Source organism: Anopheles coustani, chromosome 3, assembly GCF_943734705.1.
Source record: "Anopheles coustani chromosome 3, idAnoCousDA_361_x.2, whole genome shotgun sequence".
In the NCBI taxonomy this organism is placed as follows: Eukaryota; Metazoa; Arthropoda; class Insecta; order Diptera; family Culicidae; genus Anopheles; species Anopheles coustani.
Window position 1 is genome coordinate 22,875,364 of NC_071288.1, and position 14,555 is coordinate 22,889,918.

Here is a 14,555-nt window from a genome sequence, read left to right on the forward strand (position 1 = left end):
CAAGTTCTTGAGCCCTTATCACATTTTATACGAGCGAAGAATACGTTTCACCGACCTTATCATCCTTTTCAGCAGTAAAGTGATAAGATTACGGTGGCACGGTATCTTTATCTCGTGTCCATTTCTATTTTATCTTTATTCCGTTTAGCAAACATACTGTCGTCAAGGTCGGAGAAAATATTCACACCAGCAAATGGACTCTTTGTGTTGGATGTGGGAAGAAACAAAACGCAATCGATTGCACGACAAACCCGAAGACCTTGACCAAGTGAATTAATGCACAGCGAACCGAAAGATCCCGGCCTCAAGGGCAGCGATTCTCACAGATCAGCACGGAAGTGTAACACCGACTTTTTGCTCGAGCCAACGAGGTGGTAATTTCGGACCCGGGAGGGAAGGCGGCCTGGGCTTCGCGTGATGGGAAACCGGTTCGGCAGCTGAATTCGGAAATGATCCGCGCGACCAGACCAAGGTTGCGACAGACGCGGTTAGCATTGAGCGAGAGCATTGTTCCATTTTTGCCCGGCGATCCATTGCGACAGAAACATACATCTATTCGACGATCCCGAGGGGAGGGTGAGGGTGCACCGGACATAGCGGGGTGCCTGGCCATCTTTCCGACAGCACCGTTTGCATGCGACGTCGCGCTTGCAGCAGCACCTTAAACAGTGATTGACACGGAAGGCCAAGGTGACCAATTATTGCCCGCTTCAGGCACGAGCACGGGCAAAACAATTCCGTACGACGCTCCGTACGACGCTGTTCCCGGGCAATTAAAGGAGTAAAACTTCGAGGGGAAAGATTGTGCGCCATGATGATGAGATGAGAAAAAGTGTTTGCGATGACAATTTCCTGCCGAAGGAAACCAAAGTTGGACGCAAATCACGGCCCAAAACAGAAAGACCTATTACCCAGACGTCAGAAGAAACGTCTACGGCCTACGCCATGTCTATAAGGCATCGATAAAGGATCGCCGGTCGCCAGTAACGGCCATCCGGTGTTAGTTCTTTCGCCAGAACCATTCCGGTCCGGGCGAAAATAAAGAGATATAAGATAGGGCGCTGGCTTCCGAGCCGGTTGGAAGCCCTGGCAGACAAGCGACCCCATCCGCGTCCAGCCCAGCTCATTTGGGACTACTTTCTGCACAGGCTGCGCAAAGGAGGAAAATCGATTCCACTCGCCCTCCCCTCCCCATCCCCATGCTCCGCCAGGAAATTGCGAAAAGAAGAGTCGTCCAACGTCGCCGACTCGGTCCATGGTTGTTTTTTCGTTTCGCCTCAAAAAGCCTTCCAAAAACCCGCACCCAAGGATTCGCTTTCGGTGTGGGTTCGCGCCGGTGGTGGCTTGTTTGGGGTGCGGCCTATTTCGGGTCTTATTTCTTTGTCTCTTCCCTCCCCACCATTCCCCAGGAATTCCTTCCACCGGTGGCGCTAGCACAAGGAGCTTTTTACGGGCTGCACGAGGAGCTAAACGCCACTCGACCCACTATGGAAGGCGAAATAAAACAAACCTGTCAACGGCAGGCCCGCCACGCCGAAGGGTGTTGTAGGAGGTTGTTGAAGGGGGGGCGACAAGGAACGAACAAACACCGAAAAAAAAACCTTCCCAACCCACCGAACCCCCTGGAAAGGAAACCGTCGCATCCGGTTTCGTTTCCTTCCGGATATCCCATTCTGTCACCGAACGGTGCCACGTCATGCATTTTGCCACGGGCGACATCCTACTCGGGCCGCGCGAAACGAATGAATTCTTGGCGGCCTTTTTGGTATTCGTTTTGTTTTTTTGTTTCTCTTTGGCCCGGCAAGGAAATGGTACGCCGGTCGGTTCCATCGCCTGCGTTACTCCGATGTTGTTCTGCATTATGGCGAATCCAAATATTTGACCTCCACAGTCCAATTGCACAACCGTGCCAAGTTCTTGTAAAAGGCACCGGGTGGTGCCACGCGGAAAAAAAGGAACGCGGCGTCGATTATGCAATAGGTTAGCGGCGCGAACAATTTAATGTTTACGCCGTTCACACCGACGAGTTGCAGCGGATGTTGAAATTGGCGACAAAAAAGGAACGAAACAACCGGCCTGGCCGAAGCCAAAGTGTCGTAGAATTCATCCGCGTTCGGAGTTTGGCACCGGGTACACGTTGCTTTCGGAATGTCTGCCTGCCTGCCTGTGTATCATCACTGTAGCACCCATATCCCACCGACATTCCAAGGCCCGCACGGATCATCACCGTCCATGGTCATTAGTGCCCGGCTCGATAGGGAGACGATGTGTGTTTGTTGCTAAAAAAAAGAATTCACGAGCGCCAACATCAAAAACGAAGAACGAAAAAAATGGAAATTAAAAATTGAACAAATCTGCATGTGCCAACGTGCGACCAGATGCGGCCAAGCGATCAAAAATCCCCAAAATCGAGCCAAGGATGCCGCACCGAACACCGGACGCCGGCTGTTCCGATCGGTTTGCGCCTCGCGCAACCGGGGTTGACAATTTTAAGGCTCCATTGCATCGTCGTTATGTTCACACGGTGTTTAACCTCCTTGGCCGCGATTTACATTTTTTTTGTATCTTTCGGTGCCATTTTGACTATTTTTACGTATAAATCTGTCGCAACCCAACCCGTGCAGATTCTGCTGCCCATTTGGCACGCGGCCATGCGGGAATTCCGCCCAACGGGTTGAAAGTCAAACTGAGGGAAATTAAGCAACATAGGATCGCTACCAGCGCAGTTACATTGTCGCTTTAGTGAAATCTGTAATTATATTTGGAAAAATTTGAGTTTAGAAGTTTGTTCCTTTCTATGAAACTTTTGTGTTTGTATGAACTTTTAGCGTACGCTAAAACTTTTATACCTATTTCACTTTCCAAGTACTAAGATTAAGTACTGCAGATCATGTTGGAGATTTGTTTGGAGACTTTGTGCTAATTCCTTTAAAAAGCTACGTAATGCTATTTCCATATTGCAAATTCATTTAAATCTTGACATCTACCAATTTGTGTTATACATTCATAATATATTCACAAAGCTAAGTGATATGGCTTTAATACTACTGCAAAGCACGAACTCCTTTTACAATTTAAAAAACCATTTTAAGTCTCAACAGATAAAAACTGTGACAATGAAGTTAGGTAAATTATAGTTCACCACTCTTGGTGGTATCTTTCATGTCAAGCTCGTTACCTATTATATTAAAAAGTAAAAATAACAATGTTAATGAACAGAATATTAATTTAACCCCAAAATAAAACACAAATCAACATACTCATTTGTATCAGGCATGATCCCCGTCCTGAATCAATCGGGCTGTAAAGTTAATACGTGCTTCAATTTACTATCGTATTCTGAAGAAGAGTAAAACCACCTATAAAAAGAGCAATGACGCTTTTCTCCCGGGCATCCGGGGGCGGAGCGAAACACTCCAGCCTATTTTCTTCTGCCCGCTTTCCCTCTATGTCGCACAACCAGTCAATGACGTCCAATTATGTTCTAATATTGATCATAAACAGGCTGGAATGTGTCTTCATACGGGACCCCGCCGTAGGCAAAGGGCAATGTTTGCCGGGCTCCAGCTTCTGACACGGTCGTGTTATTTTTTACGGCAAGACGAATGCAATGAACGGATTGTTGCTTTCACCATCACTCTTCCCGGATTATGTTGGATGGATGAAAGCGAGCGATAGGGTTTCGGTCTATACGAAAATGATTAGCAAACTTTCATAAGCTTTTTCTCCATAGAGGAACTGTACGGTAGCATATTTTTAAATGAGTAATATGGTAAAATTTATTACCCAATTTTTGTACTCGAAATATGTTAGAGGAGCAATCCAATCCCCGATAGCAGTGACATCATGCGAAAGGTTGACAACCCTTTCCCGGACCTTTGGCGGGATGCTAAATGAACATTCCTGCCTTTCATAACCGGCATCGACAGTGTTCCCATTTTTCACACCGACATCCGACGGAGCGATCCATCAGCTCCACATAGTTTTAAGCATTCTTTTCCGCACTCCAGATGACATTCTTCGAAAGCTGAGAACAACCCGAAGACGCCAAGGTAGTTTTCGAGGATTTATGATGCCGCCCTTTGCCGGCCCCCTTTTTTTCTAATGCCTCCACATCCACCCCTCGAGCGGGAAATAATCTTTACCTATCTCGGCCCACGCACGGGGAAGTCGGTAGCAACCCGGGGAAGCTGGAGAAGTCGTTTGAATTTTATCATACGACCATGACGACGACCGATGCCGGTGGGATGGGTGCGCCATGCATGGCATGCACGGGTCGTTGTTAGACCCGAAACCGAGACCTCGTGGGAGAAAGACAAGCTTGGTTGCTCGGTTCTCTTTTTTTCTTTCGTGCACCAGTTCCCCGTTTCCTCCACAAAGAAGGCGCTCGTAAAGATTAAAATGGCCTGGGTTCAGTAGTGAGTAGAACGTAAACGAAGAACTACCGAAAGACCGAACTATAAACACGCCATAGCGCAAGACGCTGGAGGGGGTGGAAGGGCTCAACTATGTAATTAAAATTATAATAAATTACTCCAGATCGCCCATTCGAAAAGCGTGGGTCGGCTCAGATTCGAACAATCTCGTTCTCTCCTATATATGCCACGTTCGCGTGCAGGCAAATATCGAGCCGAGATCGTAAAGCGTTTTTATAAATGAGATTATAGCAAAGTAAGTTTAGCTACGCTTTTGGTTCAACAACGCAATAGCGTTTTTGAGCTACCTCATACAGCTGTTTAAAAATATATGATTTCAACAACACCACACCAACCGTAATAAACTAGAGATGAAAATTAGAAGTGAGAAAAAAAGGTTTTCCATCGCTGATAGCAAAGGGCAGGCAGCGGGGCGAAATAAAAATGGAGCAAAATCTACCGTGACGGAAAAAAGGCCAAATACACCGATGGAGGAGAAAATTTGAACAGAACAGGTATTATAAATAGAGGAAAACTTCCCAATTCATCATCGTTGAACACCGGCGAAGCTTCTGGTTCTCGGAGGTCAACAGACACAACCAGTTTTCCTCAGCCGCTGAAGAAACGCGAACTTTTATGCTTGCATATAATATAATTTTCCCCAAAGCTGGGAGTGTGTGTTTGTACGATTTTTTTCTTTTTTTCCCCCACTTCGGCATCATCTTTAGACCAGTCTTGATGGGGTGGTGGATAATGGGGCTAAAGGCGAAGGGGAAAGAAAATCACACATTTTCCCCCACCCAACCGACCCACCCACACACCTCTTTTCCAATCCCGTTTGGCCTTCGCTCGCTTTGTCTATCCGGCCCAACAGGCGGCAAGAACACCGCGCTTCTTAATAATCATCGCCCAATGACGAATGGGAAAAACTCGTCCATCTTCTTGACTTATGGGGAAAAGCATGTTGCCCGACCGCCTTGAGGTCGCTTACCCCCAAACGATTGCTTTAGGTTTTCTTCGTTTCCTCCCTTCCACCTCCCACAAACCCTTCACCCAACCCGGTACCGGTATGGGTTGGCATGACTTCGTGATTGTCGCTCCAGAATCAAAAGTGAAAATCTTTCAATCTGGGTCAACGACATATTCTAGCGGGGTTCAACGATTCTCTATCGCCCTTCTCGAGAACTCATCCATCCAGTATGTGGAAGCGGGTGGTTGGACCAAGGGACCGGCGAAACGTGGCGTAATAAATAATAATCATCACGGACCTCCCCGTACTTGAACTTACGGTTTCTGATGATTCAAATTAAACCCCAACACATACTAAAAAAGGAATTATTTCTTCTTGCTGTACGTTGATAAGGGGTTTGTTTTTTGTTAACTAATTCTAAAAACACATTTTCCAACAATGATTTAATATGTTGTTTGGGGTTTCTATTACTTATTTAAAGCCCATAATCATTTTAAAGTTTCCAAAAGTTTTAACCAATCTACGGAACAGCTTTTCTTTCTTCTCAAACCCTTCTTTTCAATGCAATTCTTCGTTGATAACATGCTGTGCAAGTTTCATGTGCAACATTACCAGCTGCCCCATTATTGCCCGGGGGCAATCGAATGGCGCTGAATTTCACCGGAGATGAAAAACCAATTTGTTGCACACGGGTGGAGTGTTGAAGAAAATCTCTCGAAGAAAATTAGAGATGGAAAGAGAGAGGAGGAGAGAGAAAGAGAATATGACGTTGTCCTGGCGTGGAAGAGATTGTCCCGCTTGAGGATGTAACGGAGTGGGTCGAGAAATTGCATACAACCAAACATTGCACTTTCGGTGCCGAAATGTTGCTGCAGCTGCAACCGGGAATGCACCTTTTGTATGCTCCAGCCGCGGTCGGTCGGATACGGAGCGAACGGAATTGGTGTACGCCGAAAAGGGACTCCAGAGAGATGGCATGGCGGGCGCCTTTTTCTTCGATTTTCCAAATACGCAATACCGTTCGGTACCGTTAGGTGTCGGATATAGGAACGCGCTGTACCGGCACACACCCCATTACGGAAGCACCCAGTATTCCTGCACCACCGGCTGAACTCAATCCGAGTTTCGCTCCTTCGCAGGAACCTACCTTGGAATGCAGTTCGATGGCGTCCGGTCCACTTCCCAGGCGGCGAACAGCTTCATCGGGACCGGCTTGGTCATCGCCATCCTCTCGAATTTGGCCACTTTGTCGGTCATGGTGAGCGGTGTTGGAGGCTTTGTTTCACTTGTCGTTTTCTTCTCCTTTCGCTGGTCGATTCCGGTTCCGGAGGCGCAGCAACCCTTTGGCAAACCGAGAGCAAAACCGGGACCTTTCGCTGCGCTTTTGCCACAGCTACTCTGATGACGGCGCAACCGACGACTCTCAACACCGGGATTCGCCGGGAACTATGGCAACCGGAACGTGAGGCCTCTCTCGCTTTGGCTTTCGCTTGGGCGATGGACGTTCGGGGCTGGAGGACTGACAAACGGCGTACCAACCCGCGCGGATTAAGAATTACCTTTCAATTGGCCCTTTTAGTGCAATCTTTTGTATTCATATCGCTACGCTCTTTTTCTCTCCGGCTATCTCTTGCGTTTAAGATGGACACTTCATACACACCACCTTTCTTCCGGTTTGCTTTCACTTTCCGGGCTCAAAACCCTGATTCCGGTTTTCGTTTTATCTCCACAGCCAGCGTCGCCTTTTTCAACGACACCCACGACGAACACAACACATCGCTCGCAGGCAGCCTCGAACACGAAAACACACCACACACCAAAGGAGGCGGCTGCCTTTGATGGATTATTTTCACGCGAAGGGTCGCGGCTAGCAAAAGGTATGGCTTTGTGAGCTAACCTATTCCGGTACAACTAGGAGGTTTTACTTTGCTGTTTTTGTTTTAATATTTTTATTTGGCAAAATTCAGTCACCGAAAGCGCAAACAGGGACTTATCGCGGCCGCAAATCTTTCTGCCTCTTATCGGACAACACCGTGTTGATAGATATCGTATTCTCTCTCCCTGGATTGCGCTCCGTAAGGCGCTCTCCGGGCCCACGGGGATCAGGAAAATTTGGAAAAGCCAATGCAACAGGGGTGCCGCCGTCGATTAGCTTTTCGCTTTCCTCCTTTTTCGATCCAACGTCAGGAGCCAGCAAACAAACCACCAAAGATACGGCACAATCTACGGATGGCCAGCAGTCGCCGAGACGGGAGGAGATGAGATAACGCAATTCCGCGACTAGACACTACGGGTCATCACACCCCGCGATTCACGTTCACGAACACACACACACACATGCACACAATCCGCACGGAAAATGCTTGCAAAAAATATTACACTATTTCCGAGGCGTCGTCACACCTGGTGGCGGCAGCTGGGTGTGCGGCGATGGACCAGCGCCATTCGCCCAGAGGTTGTTTTGAGGCTGCGCCCATTTGACAGGAAAATGGAAGTCGCCACTCCTTCGGATAATACGCAACTTCCGAAAAGCGCACGGTATCCTGCAGCACAGCACTCCTTCCTCACGGGGCGTACACGAACAACAGAGCACAAGACAGACACCGTGTCACAACCTCCGGTTGTTTCATTCACGAAAAACCACCCTTTATCCTAACACATCCGGTCGGGAGTCGCTTACAGACATCCGAAGCACAAAGCGGTATCGCTCGAGCTCGCGACCACCATTCCGTACACAAAGAAAATCCACCGACTTGCGACAGGGCGACCACTGGTACGGACGCAAATGTTTTTAACCAAATTTGTTAAAACAAAGACAAAGATGCCAACCAAACGAGCATCAGCTACAGATACCGTCGACCGTCCACCTTGAAAGATTTTTGTCAACTGACAGTCGGAAGCAAGGTTACTGGAGTCAAGCGTTATTGCTTCGAAAGGCAAACTAATGTGCAGTGATTTGACGGAAGGGCGAAATTTGACAGAAATACTTGGATAATAATTTTAACAAAACAATCTGTGGTACCAGAGTAAATAATTCAAATTTAACATATTATATTAAATGAACTACGATATAAAAGACATGAATATTGGTCAGCTATCTACAATTTCTTCGTTCCGCATGAAAATGCTTCCTATGGAATTAAACAAAACACACATTGGTTTTCTTGGTTTATTAGTTTATAATGCATCGTAATATGCTTAAAAGGTTACATAACATGTAAACAATATATTGCATCATAAACTAACCTATGTAAATTAACAACATAGTAATTTTTATCGACATTGCAATCCACGCAACTGAAATTACCGGCCATTCGAACAACATCAAAAGATGTGATCAACTCACCTTCTGATGCAATCATCCGATTCGTTCATAGAACCTTGGTTACTAGTCCAAACAATAGCTAAAATAATCAATTTGTTGACTGATTAGTCATTTTTACAATTCACTTCCTAAGGGAGATTACCTTTTTTAGGCAAAAAAGTTGTTGATGAAATTAATGTTCCTCTAAATTCAGCTTTTATGTGAATTAAACACTGCCCAGGTTGATGATCAGACGCCTCTCCAAAACGTCAGACGAACTGACAGACGGATGATTAACCAAGCAAAACAACTGTTCTTTTTTACGTAAAATAACAAAGAACCGGCACGGACGTTCGTTATATCCAAAGCGAAAGGCTTTAAAATCAGCGTATTTCAGAGTATAAGTATTGAAGCAATGTATGATAGAAAAAAGCGTAGAGAGGTACGCAAATATACGGCAAGTGATTTAAATTTGTTTTTGTCTCACGCGGACTTTTGCAGATGGCCAAAGTTCACGAAGCGTTACGGCCGATCCAGTGGCTCATCGGAACCTGGGAATCGGTTAGCGCAAAAGGAAGCTATCCCACAATTAACGATTTTTCTTACAACGAAGTCATCAAGTTCGAGTCACTGGGACAACCGTTGCTCAACTATGAGGCACGTTCCCGACACCCCGTTTCCGGAGCCCCCATGCATTTGGAGAACGGATTCTTGCGCGTTAAGGTGGGCAGCAATCAAGTCGCTTTCATGATCGCGCATAATTTTGGACTAGTCGTGCTGGAAGAAGGAGAGGCTACAGAAACAACTTTAAATTTGCTATCAAAATCCGTCGATCGTATGTCCTTTGGAAAGGATCCAGCTGTGACGGCGGTTCAGAAAAAATATCGACTGAATTCGGACGGAACACTCGAGATTCAAACAGATATGGCGACAACCAATACACCAATGACCAATCATTTGAATGTCATTTATAAAAAGGTAGCATAATTTTACCTAGGAACAAAGCCTTGTAGGTTCAGGGAATGTAGATTAATGTGTTAAGTTTACAAAACATGAATTTAATGCATGCGGTGTTGGAACTATTATTCAATTGTTAATTACAAAAATGTAGAAATAGTAATAAAAATGCATCGAGTAACCAACTCCTAATTAATTTTTCTCTTGAATTAACAAAGTTCACTTTGCCATCACCAATTAGCTATTCATATTCTTGTAGTATCTGAGATCGTGAGGAGATCTGATTAGTTCGCAAGATATCTGGCCGCAGCTCAAAGTTTAAACTATTCCGAGGAAGCTTGAAAAGGAGCTAAAGAACGGTAACACTTTTATCCTACTTTTCTGTATGCCGTTCTACATTTTTCAATACTTATCTCTTCATCATTCATAGCCTATTAAAAAGCCTTCTGATGGGACGATCCAGGATCAAATCCAAGCCAGAGCTGAACTCTCCGAAAGTCACGCTTAGCTCATTTCCATATGTATTGTCTTTCAACCTGGATTCGTTTCCGACCTTATCGCAATTAGCAGACAGAAAGTCGATGAAAAGAAATGTCGCTTGGAAAAATGAGCAATACTGTGAAGAATCACCACATCATCGCATTCACATGGATCATCCTGAAGCATGTTTTTCAACTCCTTTGAATCACCGCGCTTGTTGCTGGGAGTCCAAAAATACCAAGTATAAGTACTCTTTCGATGTTTTGCACGAAATAAGAGAAAAGATGTTTGCAGCGTCGCAAAACAGTTGTCACTGCCAAAGACTTCGTCCGATGGCGGAACACTGCACCTGCGACTTGAAAGACTTTTATAACGATCGGTGGTTGTATAGAGGTCATCAACTGAATCAATCGTTACGATCATTTTCCAACCATTATCACTGCGGATGCGTTAAACAACCTTCACATTATCTGCATTCCGATCAAAATGAAACAACACGAGATCTTGCAGATATACAATACTCCCAGAAGCAGTACTACCCAACAGCGATCGATCATTCCAAAGCCCGCATTTCACCACGAAGTCCACATTCCGTCACCATGTTACCTCGCACATCAACCCCAACGAATGGGTGCTGGGACAAGCTTTCCTTCAGCATCTGGCAAAGGTTTACCGCTATAAAGCAGACCGAGAAAACCTTCTTGCAAAAAATGAATCTTTGGGGACACCTGTACGAATGCGTCCAAAAGATTCCGCGTCTGCCAAAGTTCGAGCTATTTCTGATGGGCAGCACCATTTCTGGGTTCGGCATGGAGGGCTCGGACATCGATATGTGTGTGGTGGCAAAGGATGGTCCGTTGTATTGCGATTTGCGTACGGAAGCACTGGAGAATCTCCTACATGTGAAACAATTTCTTGATAGAATGCCTTCGACAAATCTGGAGCAAATTTCACTAATCTGCGCAATGGTTCCTATTCTGCGGCTCAAGCACAAACCGGATGATTTCGACATTGAAATCAGCTTTAACAACTATGTGGGAATAAGGAACACTCAACTATTGCACTGCTACGCTCAACGTGCGTATTTTAAATATTCCTACGGAATTGTAGCAAGTTTCATTCAACTACTGCATACCTCTTCCTAAACTGTTTCCCCATTGTCTTTGCAGTGGACTGGCGTGTTCGACCCTTGGTGATAATTGTGAAACTTTGGGCTAAGCACAATAATTTAAATGATCCGAAGAACTGCACCTTATCGAGCTACTCACTTGCGCTGATGGTTATTAATTTTCTCCAGTGTGGTGTCAGTCCTCCAGTTTTGCCATGCTTGCATGAGCTATATCCTGAAAAATTTTCGGTAAGTAGCAGTTTTAATACAACGAAGACGATATAGTCAATTTTATTTACGTCGCTCTTAATCTCAGGGACCTGTCAATACTGACCGCCTTAAATTATTCGAGCGTGTTGAGGCCTTTTCAACTTATAATGATGATACTCTGAGCTCCTTGTTCACTAACTTCCTAAAATACTACACCAAATTCGAGTAAGTACTTTTGTTTCGAAATCACTTCTTCATATATATTTTTAAGGAACTTTTCTGTATTATTATCCTATCCTTTAGTTACAAAAACTATGCCTTATCTGTTCGCACTGGCACAATCATACCCGCGAAAGAATGTGCCTGGAAATCAAAAACATCTATTCGTGATGAAGCTCATTGTTATTTGAGCATAGAAGGTACGCAATGTCATAATTATCGATGAATTTCAAATATGTTCACGGCTGTTGCTTCCCTTTCAGAACCATTCAATCGCACCAACACCGCAAAGTCCGTACACAACGGCTATGTTTTTGAGCAGATTAAATTTGCCTTAGCTGCATCCTGGAGAACACTGGAAGACACTCAAGATTTGAACGATATATTCGCGGAACCATTATTCTCAACACCAACTCTTTCACCTCTCACTAATAGTAGCTCTTTTTAAAAAGATTATTCATACATGATTTAGCCTTCATTGCTGCGTCCATTTAGTATAACTATTGTGTAAAAAAAAAGAAAAAAAAACATACAAAACTTAACAGAAAAAAAAAATTATAATCGCAAAACTCCAACAAAAACAAAAATCACAAAACACAAATAAAATTAATTTAAAAATTAAGATCAACCAACCTTTTCCCTCTTTGAATACATTCACGTATACTTAGGATGTCGGTGTATAAATCAGTCAGCAGTCTTATTAATTTTGTACAGTGTTCAAAAAATGTGATCTCCACAACAATTAAGCTGTGTCTACCTGAATCGCCTTACCTAAAGGTCAGCATTTCTTATGCTTATCTTCTTATCCGGAAGTTTCTGTTATTTAACTATTAGCACAACACAATATGAAAAAATATTATAGGGATTATTGAAATTGTCATATCTAAATTGAATCCATTCGAAAATCCACTACCATCCTTCGCCACTTGTCAAATTCACATATTCAGAGAAATTGAGGAAAAGGTTTTCATTAAAACTGAGATGATTATTCTGGTGTGGCAAGTAATCGGTGTCGTTTGAATCCAATAGAATAGTCTCACTGAGCAGTGGATCATGTTGAGACATTATTTGGTAAGTAGTATCTGCATCTACTCCATTTGCAGAGGTTTGCGTGTTAATTGGAAGCAATGGGCTATCTACTAAGGTTTGCTGTGAAGGTATGTAGAAATTATCAAATGTGCCGGAAAACTCTTGGACACTATCGCTCGAATTTACGTTAATCTCACTAAAAATCATGGCATGATGGTGGAAATTTAGATTAAAACATTCCTCGAACGGTGGCAAGGAGGTGGGCTCGTCTGGTATTCCTGATAAGGAAACGGCAAGCTCCTGCATACCTGTGCATGATAATATAAATAAATATAAATGATAGTTTTGACATCAAATTTTTTTTCCATAAGAATTAATGACCTACCTGTGCAGTCCATCCGAAGCGGAGGTTCCGCAGAAGCTTCTGCGATCGCCTTCGTTTTCCCAGTTAACGAGCTTATGTACATAGAGGTTGAACTGTGTTTAAAAAATATTAAAAATATTACGATAATCTACAAAAAACAACAAAATTGCAATAAGTAATTCTTACGTGATTGTTTTCAATATAGTCTCGTTTTCCGAGACACCTAGGAGTTGACGTACTTTAACCAATTCTCTTTTGAATTTGGCCAACCGCCGGTGCTCGTAGTCGCACCGACGACGTTGGGAAGGTGTTTGACCTAGTACAACAGAAAAAAAGAAATATAACGGATCATCGCAATGTGCAAGTACACTACTACTAGTAATTGCCGATATTTTAAAGTTTTGACAAATTTTCAATAACAAAACCCAGCCGTCGAATAACAGCTATTCTTTGTAGAATACATGCCACATTTCGCAGTATTCCACCTTAGTTGAGCGCAGAGTGAAACTATAACTTTTCTAATTTTCTTAACTTAACTAATTTTCTAACTTAACTAATTTTCTCAATCATCTCTAATATTGTCTGATTTTAAGACATAAAAGCAACTTCAAGAATTCCATGCCGTGATGTCAATAATTTTTTATTTTATAAGAAAGAATGAATTCTTAGAATTTGCAACCTAATATTTTTAATTCTTTTATGCAGAGCTATGATTTATATGTATTGTTGTTTTCTGTTTGTTATCCGATTTATTAACTTCTGGTACACTACTCGGACAAACAAGATGGTTTTTTTGTTTCACAAAAATGATCAAAAAGTGAGAAAAAATGTCAAAAATTCAACATTAAAAGAGGATGTCGGATGAGAGTAGTTATTCCATACAGTTTTTTCAATATAATAGGATCAAAAAATCTTATAAGTTAGTTTTTGTTGGCGGCTTGCATCAGGGATTTTGTCTTAATTTCGATCGCGGTGTGTTTCTTCTTGGGGTAAAGCGGAATATCAAGTTGACCCAACCCACTTCACTTTGATTAAATTTTTACCATGTTTTTTGATAACCCATAGACATAAAAATACTCTTGAAAAGATTTGCAGATCTGCACTTACTTACCGGCTTTTCGCTTTCTTGGAGGAGACGCACATTCTTCTTCCGGAGGTGGCGAAGGTGTCGTTGGTATCTCCAATTCTCGTTGCAAGTGCCGTATGTATTGGATCGCCACCCTGTGAATAATGGGATGTTACAAAAAGCGTTTTTCGAGTCTTTTGGATGCATTATAAGCTACGAAACGCCACTCCTACCTTAAGATCTCAGTCTTGGAACGTTCTTTGGATGCTGGCGGAATGGGTACTAGCGAGCGAAGTGAATCGAGCGCCCGCTTTATTTTACGTGTCCTTGCTTTTTCCCGGTTGCACGCGGATATTTTGTAACCTGCAAATGTACATCTTTTATATAATGTAAGATTCCCCTAGTACGTGCAATGTAATTATGTCCTCCATTA

The 14,555-nt window shown here is 43.6% G+C and overlaps 3 protein-coding genes across 3 annotated transcripts in view; 2 read left to right on the forward strand and 1 right to left on the reverse strand.

Moving 5' to 3' along the window:
• LOC131260408 (phosphofurin acidic cluster sorting protein 2) overlaps window positions 1–7,769 on the reverse strand; it is a 38,368-nt gene extending 30,599 nt beyond the window's left edge. The window contains exon 1 of the mRNA XM_058262119.1: window positions 6,533–7,769. Coding sequence (XP_058118102.1) covers window positions 6,533–6,642 — 110 coding nt within the window. The 5' untranslated portion in view covers window positions 6,643–7,769. The remainder of the gene's footprint in view (window positions 1–6,532) is intronic.
• A 1,260-nt stretch (window positions 7,770–9,029) lies between these two features.
• Window positions 9,030–9,816, forward strand: LOC131258849 (peroxynitrite isomerase THAP4-like). The gene is made up of 2 exons (XM_058260238.1): window positions 9,030–9,106; window positions 9,191–9,816. The coding sequence occupies exon 2, from the start codon at window positions 9,191–9,193 to the stop codon at window positions 9,674–9,676; it is 486 nt and encodes a 161-aa protein (XP_058116221.1). The 5' UTR covers window positions 9,030–9,106; the 3' UTR covers window positions 9,677–9,816.
• A 909-nt stretch (window positions 9,817–10,725) lies between these two features.
• Window positions 10,726–12,111, forward strand: LOC131272709 (poly(A) RNA polymerase gld-2 homolog A-like). Its single transcript, XM_058274545.1, has 5 exons — window positions 10,726–11,203; window positions 11,296–11,483; window positions 11,551–11,669; window positions 11,748–11,863; window positions 11,927–12,111. The coding sequence occupies exons 1-5, from the start codon at window positions 10,726–10,728 to the stop codon at window positions 12,109–12,111; spliced, it is 1,086 nt and encodes a 361-aa protein (XP_058130528.1).
• Window positions 12,112–14,555: the final 2,444 nt, after the last annotated feature.

Bases quoted from the DNA above. Each gene is read 5' to 3' on its own strand.
- LOC131272709 (XM_058274545.1), top strand. From the start codon at position 10,726: ATGTTACCTCGCACATCAACCCCAACGAATGGGTGCTGGGACAAGCTT. The intron at 11,204-11,295 runs GTGCGTATTTTA...TTGTCTTTGCAG, and splicing joins ATTGCACTGCTACGCTCAAC to TGGACTGGCGTGTTCGACCC. The intron at 11,670-11,747 runs GTAAGTACTTTT...CCTATCCTTTAG, and splicing joins AAATACTACACCAAATTCGA to TTACAAAAACTATGCCTTAT.
- LOC131258849 (XM_058260238.1), top strand. From the start codon at position 9,191: ATGGCCAAAGTTCACGAAGCGTTACGGCCGATCCAGTGGCTCATCGGA.